At 47.6% G+C, this 10,639-nt stretch overlaps 1 protein-coding gene across 1 annotated transcript in view; it reads left to right on the top strand.

Moving 5' to 3' along the window:
- LOC128268410 (serine/threonine-protein kinase mig-15) overlaps positions 1–10,639 on the top strand; it is a 39,190-nt gene that overhangs the window by 1,706 nt on the left and 26,845 nt on the right. Inside the window, exon 2 of the mRNA XM_053005488.1 lies at positions 7,537–7,602. Within this exon, the coding sequence (XP_052861448.1) occupies positions 7,537–7,602 (66 nt within the window). The remainder of the gene's footprint in view (positions 1–7,536; positions 7,603–10,639) is intronic.

The following is a 10,639-nucleotide window of genomic DNA, read 5'->3' as shown; positions in this document are numbered from 1 at the left end:
CTCGAGTTTATTTATGCTACCGATGCGGCCGATAATTTATCCCGTGCACCACCAACCCATTCGTTGGCCATAATTTCGCTTAACTACCGCTCTCAAGTGCCACAAGGAAAAACATTTTCCATTTCAAGGTGGACAGCAACCGTGCGTTCATCGGATGCTATATTTTCGGTCGATTTTTCCAAAATTCATATGAAGCCACCGAAAAGAGAGCTTTCTGCTGGTACACTTTTAGAAGGAGTTCTGATTTTGCCACAACTCGCCACCGGCCGATAGACCGATACAGAGACACCTCGACGCCGCGGCAATTATTCATGTTTTCCAACATGGAAAGTGGGAAAATTTCCCACTTTTTTCGGCGCTGCGTTCAGCCAAATAAATCAAACAAGACTTGCAAGAAGACGCAATGCCTCGTGGCCGCAACTTCAGCGACTGTTGTGTTTTCCATCATTAGCCGAGAGGGGTGCGCTCCATGCGGTGCGCCACCGTGCCCCACCACGCACCTTCCCGACGTAGAAAGCGGAAAGCCTTTCCAGCAAACCAGCACCGGAAATGAGATCACGAGCCATCCATTTCTCCTACGAGCCATCCATCTTGCAAACGCGCTGCACCGCGCTGCGCCGCTCCCGCACTCTGGTTTGCCCTGGTTTTGGGGTCCGGGCGTGTTTTGAATCCACTAATTATTATGAAACTATTCGCTCCGAAATGGATCGCGGGGTTCGGGAAGGGAAAACGGTTCGCCGGCGAGAGGCAGCATAGTTTTCCCAAGCCCGGCGTGCTTGTGCTTACGTGTCGCGCTGGGTGTGCTGCCCTCGGCCGGAGATAAGAAAACATTCTCCGAAAACTTTCCCAGCACACCGGGATGGGGCGCCGCGCCGCGCCGTAGCGGACAATTTGATTCCCAAGGCAAACTTTTCCCAGCATTGGTTTTAGTAGTTTTGTCCCGCCGTCGCCGTCGTCGTCGTGCCCGTGGAAAAATGTGGTAATGTTTTGAGAAAAACCCCACCAACATCGTGGGCTTCGGGCCTCTGGGGATGGAAAAGCGTAGCCAAAAGTGCCCAAGGAGTGTTGGTTCAGCGCTTCAAAGCGGGCAAAACTTTAGCATTGAAAAATGGCTATCATCATGGACGCGAAAGACAATCTTGTGTTGATTTTTAACAGCATTCTTAAGCATTTCTTTCAAGCCAATCTCGTAACCGAGTGCCGTTTGCAATTAAACTGAAAAATATTTTTACAAATTAAGCGGCCAGCGTGGCGTTTTAATGAATCTTTAATCTGTCAACGTGCGCGCCGGAACGGTGTGAACCCAAAGAGCACCCCACGATGTTTACCATCGTTTAAAATGTTTTAAAAACCCCAGTTGGAGGAGTCTTTATAGGTTTCTTTCAAAAGGTTAGTGGCTTTTGAAGTGGAAGAAGTTTTCCTTGGTCTCGTGGCTGGCGGTCGCTCACATTTCGTAAGCGTCTTTGAGATGATGTTTAGCTTATTTTTTCTGTGTTGCCTTGCAAATATCGCCACCTCATGGGCGCCGCTCTAATTGATCGAATTCACGCTGTTTGTTGGCTTTTACCGGCGAACGAAACACTCACTGACAATCTTGACTCACGCGCTCGTGAGCGCCTGGTTGACGAACGATTGTTTTATTTTGTTAATTAACGCCAACCACGGGCGATGATTGGTCCCAATGAAGTGCCGCAGTGTTTCGATTGACCCCTCAGGTGGCTTTCAGTTTCTCTCGGACCGGAGCAGAGGTTCAAGACGCTTGCGAAGATATTCTTCCCGACAATATCGCACTTTTTTCTACGGCCCCAAGAACAAGTCACCACCACCGAGTGGCGGATTGAGAGCCGCCATTAGCTATGGCCAGGCCCCCCGCGGTCTGATGGAGTGTGAAGTGACTAATTTTAACGCTGACACCAACGCTCTGTGACATAAACACAACAGCCGCCGGCGTTGGTGGGGCCCGGGACAGCCCCCGGGACACAGATGTTGCCTCGCGTGTGTCGCAATTTTTTTTGCTTCCCGTGTGACTCGTCCTCCCCCCTTGGCACGAGTCACACAGACGGAGCGCGAGATGGGGAAGAACCTGGAAACAGATCATCCGTTAAAGGGGTTCGCTTCTTATGAAAAAACGGGTTGTCGTTGAAAAATGAGACTTTACTTTTCAATTCTTGGGCTCTTCGGCGTCGTTTTAGCGCGGTATTTTCCACGGCAATACCTGTGACACGGATGTGTCACGGAGAGGTTCAATAAAAGTGAGTGAAAGTCTGATTTATCAGTGCTCTCGCCTGTCCGGTGGCGAAACATTTGGCGAATCTTTGCCGTCATATCTCGACTCGCCAACCAGACAAGCGTATTGAACTGTGAAACAGTGTGTGATAATAGAGGCTTCATTGCAGCGTCTTGTGGACGGAAGGAAGGAATCGCCAACACACGTAACACGATCGCATAACGAGGCACTCGGAGGATCAGTGAGCGGAAAGGATGCTAAATCAACGTTGATGTTTTAGTGCCCGAAGCACTTTCGAACCGGACCGAACTAGAGATTGTCAAACACACGGTCTGTTACGTCACGCATTAGGCGAGATCTTGCGAGAAAGCCCAAAAGGAATACCAATATAAACCAAACCATGCTTCCCACCAACAACGGGCTTCTTGTACGACGTAAAAGCATCTCTTTCGTGAAGTGCGTTGTGGTTAGAATGATTCACTAGATGACCCAAGCGCACTGCCGAGAGTGATATCATCAAACAAGGGGGGGCCGAAAGAATCACTTCTTATCGAGCTCGGTCAATATTTACACTTGCGCGATATTTACTTGGTACACCCGTGTTCCGCGCAAGATGTGTCGGCGATTTAATGCGCCTTTATTGTCGACGCGGCTCAACCCGGAAAGCGGCCGGACTTATCAATCGAGGGGTACGAGCGTTTTGTGTTGCCTGACTTGTGTGCCTCATCTACTGCGTTTTTACTGCGCGCGTGCCACGGTCAGATCGAGCTTATAGGAATGACATTCGGCCTGTGTTTTTTTTGCGCCACCAACGCCATCCGAACTTAGAGCGCCGAGGAGGAAGATGATTGCCTTGTCCGCGTGCGCGTGGCCATGATTTGCTGTGTCCGGTGTTCCGATGTAGCGCGTTTTTTCCGCACGGACGTTTGATCTCATTCCTCACAACCGCCCGAAGGTTACTCTCGACCCTGGGGCGGCGCGTTCACTTTCCCAAAAATGGATGCAATAGAGGATGGTGTTCGTTGGACGAGTCGTTGCACCGATCGACGATCGGATTTCCTAGGGTTGCTTCTCCATGTGGGTCGTCTAACGAGCACTGCATTGCCGGCAAATATTGTTCCTGACAGATTTTCTTTGGTCTCTTGTAATTTATAGTCCTTGTCCAATAAACTTTTGGCATTGTGCATCTTCTGAAAGATGCTTTTCATATTAGCGAAACGAGCATGAGTTTCTTTCATAAATTTTTTTTTATCGCCCCATTCGACGTCGGTCGCCCGTGGCCCAACCTCGCGTCCGAACGAAACCAAGATGCGTTACTGTCGGGTGTTTGTTCGAATGTTTGAGGTCGAATTGGAATGTTCCTGCGTTCCAAAGTGTCCATTAAAAATACAATGCGCGCAATACGCGCTCCCGATGCGCGGAACCCTTAACTTGAAGAAGGGTTTTGTTCCTGTTCCTCGTTTATCAGCATTGAGCCGGTTTTTTTTCACAGCCCCCCATCACACGGGGAGCGTGTTTTAACCCGCTTTCCGCTAGCCCCACTCGTCCGGCGGATAGCGGATAAAGTATGTTAAATAAAAAAAATCAACAACAAACATTTGGCCGGGCGAACCCCGCACTCTCGCTGTCGATTGTTTCTCGTGCCACCCCACCACACGAGAGAGCGGGTTGATAACGGAACGGAGAACCCTTCACGGACGAAGACGACGCACTGATAAGACGCACGCCGTTAGTCTCTGGTGCAGGAGAATGCATGATGTGTGTGGAGTGTGCTGCCCCTGGCCAAACGTGAGCACGGCTAAAAACGGTCAACCGGCACGTCGGCCAGTAACAGCAGACGATAAATCCCCCATTTTTTTTTCCTGGTCCAGCGGCGACATGACCAGCCATGCTCGGTCATGGTTCGGTCGAACTTAGCTGAGTGTACGTACCCCATTCAAGGGATCCCGAATATCTGCGTTAGTTGCGTAATAGCTGCCAGAGGCAGCACTAAACTGTGTCGCGTCTCGCGTCTCGGAATGATGAATACCGGAATGCAACAAGAAGATCGTATTGTCGACCCTCAAACTCTCTGTGAATCATCCGGTGGCGAAATGCCTCTGGCGAATATGTGCGTCACACACACTTAGCGTCCGTCCGTCAGTGTGGAAAGAGGACGGCCGACAGGCGAATGCAAGTCCTCTGTGGTGGGATTTTCGGTTTTCGTTATTTTCTTGAAAAATCCCATTCTTCTTCAGTTTAGTCATCGGCGCCGATGCTCGTTTGGGATGCGTCAGGTAGCGCAGGAACACCCGAACGCGGGTGCGTTCACCGATGCATATGTTGGCCTGGCTATGCACAAAACAAACACCGCTCGGCTCGACGGAACCGATAATTAGTCTACTTTCTAGCCCGGGACGACGGGGTCTATCCAGCCACAGCTCCCTGGCTGTGGTGATTGACGTTCTAATTGAATCGGGCAACACCGAAAGAGGCGCCGCCAAACTGTAGGGAGAAAGTCGCCCGAAAAGGGGGCATTATTAGGAGCAGCGTGTGTCGATTATGATTATGATGTCACTTTGTCAAAGAAAAAAAACCTTAACGACGAGACCACCCTTTCAACATCTCCGCTTCCGAGAGTTAACGCTTCGGCGGAACGGGAAGCAAGATTTCCATTTTTCCTCGGCAAAGTAAGAGGTGGCCACCCGATTATATGCGGGCCAATAGACAATTTCTTGATCGGTATTGATTGGTTGATTTATTAATTTATTGCCGTAATTATTAGTTGGCTCTCTCGATCAAATCCATCCACACTTTCGATCTGTGTTGCATATTTATCCCGACGTCCCGATTGGACCTGTCATTTCGTTGTCCACTTGCTTTCGCCATCATCTTCATATCTTATGTTTGGTTATGTTGTTCAACAAGGAATAGAGTTTGCTCACTTTAACTTTTGTCTACTGACGACAGGATTTCTAATTTGGGATTTCTAAGATGGGACCGAGGATTGGTGATGCTTTGAAACATTATGTTTGAATCTTATACAGGGTGCGTATTCACAGGGGACAGGGGATATTAAAATGTTGGATAACTCCGTCGTTTTTCAGCCGATTTTGGCAAATGAACAAGACTTATTTTGGGAATAGGATGTTGTTTATTGATAATTTACTCAGAGTACAATAACGTTCAAATGACCGCCTCCATTAAACATACAAAAAGCGGGTATTTTTAATTGTTTTTGGGCGTTTTTCATTGTGTTTGATAACATTTTGGGCCTAATAACAGCAATTTCCGCGCTGATGTTAGCTTTCAGTTCTCCAATGTTCTTTGCTTGGCTGGCAAAACCCGTACTCTTCGAATAGCGCCACAGAAAGAATTCAGAAGAAAACATTTAACTATTAAATGTTACATTTAAATAACATTTAAATATTCCCTGCCGTGAATATGCACCCTGTAAAAAACGCCAATTGTGTCCGAGTGACAATTGTACGTTTAATTGTTCAATCGATGAACGATTTGGCGTAATATGTATAAATCGAATATTTAAACAAAAATTTACCGAAAAATAATTTATATTTAGACGACGATGTTCGTTCATTCGTTCAAACATGTTGATTCTAATGAACGTTTGGTTATTTTTCACAAAACCCACTCTAGGCGGAACGAAGCTTGCGGCTAGTTCTGTATCAAAAAGTAAACGAAACGTAATAAATAATTCACGCGGCAACCAGAATAACTTGCACACTAAACACATTGTGAAGCCGTGCGGCCAAAAGCTACTCTCGATCTGAAGGTGGGGCTAAACCATCATCATCCTTAACCTTAATTTGGGACCCCGGATCACTTCGCCGCTTGACAGCACCACACCCTACCCCACCCGGGGGAGGGAGTGCTGGACCGGGGGATGGTCCAGAGACCATCAGCTTTTATTTAACGCCACCGTCACGACCTTGCCGCGAACCACCCCCCGTCGTCCGCAGTGCCTAGTGAAGTGTGGTTCTGAGTGATGGGCGCGCCAATGACCGATCCCCGGGACCGATTGTTTTTTCGCTCAACAATTTCCGTTTTCCGGTGGCGAACCTAAAGAATGGATGCAGAGGCCGATCTTGGCCCACTTGGACCCCGAGACAGCGGCGTGTGGGCGATCGAACGCATTTTTCGGACAATACTCCAACCCAATGATGGCTACGATTGTGATGGTCAGCGTGTCAGGTTTTTGCCCGGCTGGTGGTGGTGGGTAGGTTGGACACACAGTACCAGCGAGAAATATGTTGGACTCTCCAAAAAGAACCGCGTGACCGCGTTTTTTAAGGTCTGCCATGTGCAACTCTCTGGTCTCTGGTTTCCGGTGATCGATCGAGTACTCCAGCGTGGGGCCTTCACCTGCTGCTGTGCGTGGTGAATTTTGGACGTGCGAAGTCCAGCGGGGGGTGGTTGAAGGACTGAAGTCCTTATTCAATTACGATCGAACCTTGCTGGTGGCAGCATTGTAATGCCATAAAGTTTTTATGGGCGTTGAATGATGCTATTTTTAGGCAATCCCTCGCTTTAGGGGGGCGATGAAGTTTATCCGAATTTATGCAATGCAATGCCCCACGACGACGCCCACACCCAATCGGGGTTTACGAGTGCAGTTTTGGGTGAAGGCCGGCCGGAGATGTAACGATTGTGTTGCGCTTTGCGCTGGATGCAATCGGATGCGCCTACGCCTCCGATGGGATCGTTTCTTCTCCGATGCAATTTCATCGAACCCCGAGAGACCCGACTTTCGATGGCGCGTAACGTTATCTTCAATTCACACACCCAAAATTGCATTACCGTTCGTTGCGCCGGGTTATGGATCGGTTGGAAAATTGAGTTTTCCCTGCTCGTTCCACGCGCTTCGGGCCAAAATGTTTCCAGTGTATCGACTTTTCAATCAACGACGAGCGCACGGGGCCCCGTAAATAGAATCTTAAACTAGGTTACTGCAACCGATGGGACCGCTCCGGTCCGGCTAGCACTCGCCGTGTGTGTGTGGCCGGCAAGTAAACAAATTTTACATCCCACCACAAAACCACATCCGGCCACCCCGCCGATGCAACTGCTGCGCTGTGCGCGATGCGTGATGGTTGGAACGGCGGCGGCAGGTCCTTTACGCGGATTAGTTCCTCCTTCCAGGCCCAGAGGTTAATGGGTGTGCGGGAAGGAAATTATGGTTGGTAATTGGGCAATCTGGTTCGGGGTTCGGTGACGCAAATACTTTTCCCACCACACATTGCAAACTCCCGTCTAATAATCCTTCTTCGCTAATCGTTTTTTTTTTTGTTATCCATTCTCTTCCCCCGCAGGACCCGGCTGGCATCTTCGAGCTGATCGAAGTCGTCGGAAATGGAACGTACGGACAGGTGTACAAGGTATGTATTCGGTTTTGTCCCCAAAAAACCCAGTGAAAGTGTATGCCTCATTTTCGCATTGCATTTGCCCCGGTGCATTACCAATGCTAGTGTTCTTTAGGCACGGTTACATCTTTTCGATGTCGGCGGCTGGAGGCGGCAGAGTGTTCCAGTCAAGTTGCACGTGCGGCCCGCCGGCCACCCGAGATTATCTGAGTCGTTAAATATAAACGTTCCGTCGCGGCATGCGTGCGGCTTTGACAAAACTGCTGCCGTCTTCTTTCACCAGGCCGAGTAAATATGTCATTCCATCCGGGGCTCTTCTCGTTTCTTGGAACTAATACGGGGAATGTTCTCCCTACAATGGACACTGCCTCGGAGCCTTCGAGTGTATTCGTTGTCCAAACGAGTGCGGAGTGCGTCGATGATGAGGTCTTTAAATGAGAAAGCAATTCGATACACCCGACGACGGCGGACTGTGGGGCATTCATTTTAATGGGCACATGCTGGGTTTCAAAATTGTCTATCATTCCCTCATCGTCGTCCATGTTTAGATCAGATTTACGTTCTTATAACTCGTCACAGCTGCCAAGGCTGGACCCAGATCTAAATAGGGACCCCCGTATATCCGTATAAAACCACATAATAAAAGGGATGGACACAGGGAAACTTTTGACAAAGAAACAGTCACACTAAATATTCAGCTCAAATCATTGTCAACCCGGAATAATGCAGTGCATCATAAAAAGGTACAATTTGGCATCATATTCGTATTATGCTATTCGGCCAACCAAAATTTCTAGCATTCCTTTTTATTCCTTTCGAAAGTGTTGGTACAGTACAGTCACTTGGAAGAATGTCTCATTTTTTCACATAGTCCCATACCTTAAATTCGGTCGAAGTCCGCTGGTTCGGGCTGGTGTGATTGCCACGTGGTTAAATCATTTCATTAGGTTGAATTATTGAAGAACGGTTCTTCGAGCTGTGAATTGTAAAATTTTTGTTCATTCTCATACACTCTGTCAACTTTCTATAGCCGCACCTAATAAAATGATCAATATGTGTGGATTTTTTTCAAGTGTCTATATTTATTGTGAGGTTTACTAATCAGTTGGCTTTCCTGATCGCTGAATGACTTGAAAAATTCTGTTTGTTATACTGTCAACGAGATTTTTCAAAATTTTTGGGTCCATATGTTCCCAAGCTTCCAAAATGGATGCCTTAAGCTCATTAATAGAGCTGTATTGCTCCCTTTCCGCATAGATTTGTCTAACCAATATTTCCCAGACAGTTTCAACTGGATTTAAATCCGGACTTAGAACACTTCCTTTTGGCATTTTTAAGTAATTCATTTGCAAAACTCGTTATGAAAACTACTCTCGGAAGCAAAACTCAAAGTGCGGCGATAGAAAGTTGACAGTCACGAAATTTATTTCGAACATATACTATTTTTGACAAATGCTGCACACACAATATCAAAAGCAGGCAATATTACTTGATTTTTTACCAAAACAATCACACTGAAATTGTCATTATTAAAAAAAATACGTTGCAAACATGGCGAAGTGCGTAAAACTTGGGTGCGGGTATAGGAAGTTGACAGAGTGTATTTTGTAGCAAACTCCGATAGCCTCGGGTTGGCCTTAAAATGCTGCCACGGTGTAAAACAGCGTAAAATTCCTACCCAACAGAAGCGGATTGATGTCAGGCTTGATGTTTCATCATTTATTTTCGAATCATTGAATTTTGACAAACATTTTAGAACGTTTCCTTTTCATCTTGCATCTCGTTCTTTACTTTTACGACTTATTTCCGGTACATTCTCCGACGCTTTTGAAACATAAACTATTCAAAAGAGAGACAAGTAAGGTATATTTTCACCTTTGTTCTCGACATTTCGAATGGTTCGCTTTGATCGCTCTGAGCGTTCGATTTAAAGCGATCCCATCGTGGGGGACCGTCAACTGTCAAACGATCGAGGATGTATTAAAGAATGCAATTTACAGTCAAGCTCTGAGATTTTTCAATGTCAAACGAATTTTCAATAGATTTTTTGTACAGATTTATTCACATACTGGCGATCGCGACTCGCAAATTCATGCGCAACTATCAAGAGGACGCATTTTTTGTGAAGTTTTACAACTAATGAGGTTTCGTTGCGAGTCAATTTACTGTGGCTAGATGCTATTCTGTCCCTCAGTTATGCATTTCCTGACTTGGGCATTCTTTGCCCCGGTGCTACTGCTTCGGTGGCAATGAACCAAAAAGGAACCGATCACCACCAGACAGTTGTTACACAGCTGAAAGCCTGTTGATCATCGTCGGGCATAGGGGCATCGTCAGCGGTCTCTGTGACTCATCGTCATCAGCATCCATCACGACACAGTTTGTTTACGAGTTGTGTAGCAGCATCATCGGTCCATGTTCTCCCGTTTGCCGCTTTATGACGGGCGCACCGGAGGCGCAAAGTGTTATGTTGATGTTTGTAAACGGAAACAGTAAACAGGAGCTTGGAGAGGCTTCACTGGACATTAAACTACAAAAAAATGCGTCGGTATTTATAAACTGAATTGGAAACATTTGCCGCCCCGCCCGGGCCGGGAGTGGATGCAATGTTATTTTGTGCACAAAACACAGTAACCATTACCCTACCGGGGGCTCTCCGGTCACAGAGGCCACTTACCATTGAGAAGGATTAAATTTTCCTGTCTTTTGTGGTCGTATTACCATTCGGGCCTGTTGCTGCGTGGCGAGGTTCAGTTTAGTCTGAATGTATAATCGCGGATGCAAATGAGAATCATTTCTCTCTCTCGAGAGAGAGCGAGAACGCCTCTCGTCATCATCGGTGGAGCAGCAGGTTTTTATGCTGGGTGCTGTTATTTTCGTCACAACAAACCGACGGCGACGCTGCTCCAGGCCAAGAAGGTGTGTTTTTATGCGCCGGGTGCCGGGAGCAGCGCATAAGCGCGGTCGGCGCGTGCTGCGTTCTCACGCGCCGGCCAATGAACTCTCAGCATCGGCCTTAGGAGACCCCCACAGCCCCCGGACGGGCGGGCGG

Source organism: Anopheles cruzii, chromosome 2 (assembly GCF_943734635.1).
Source record: "Anopheles cruzii chromosome 2, idAnoCruzAS_RS32_06, whole genome shotgun sequence".
NCBI lineage: Eukaryota > Metazoa > Arthropoda > Insecta > Diptera > Culicidae > Anopheles > Anopheles cruzii.
This window is presented reverse-complemented; position numbering and strand designations above follow the sequence as displayed.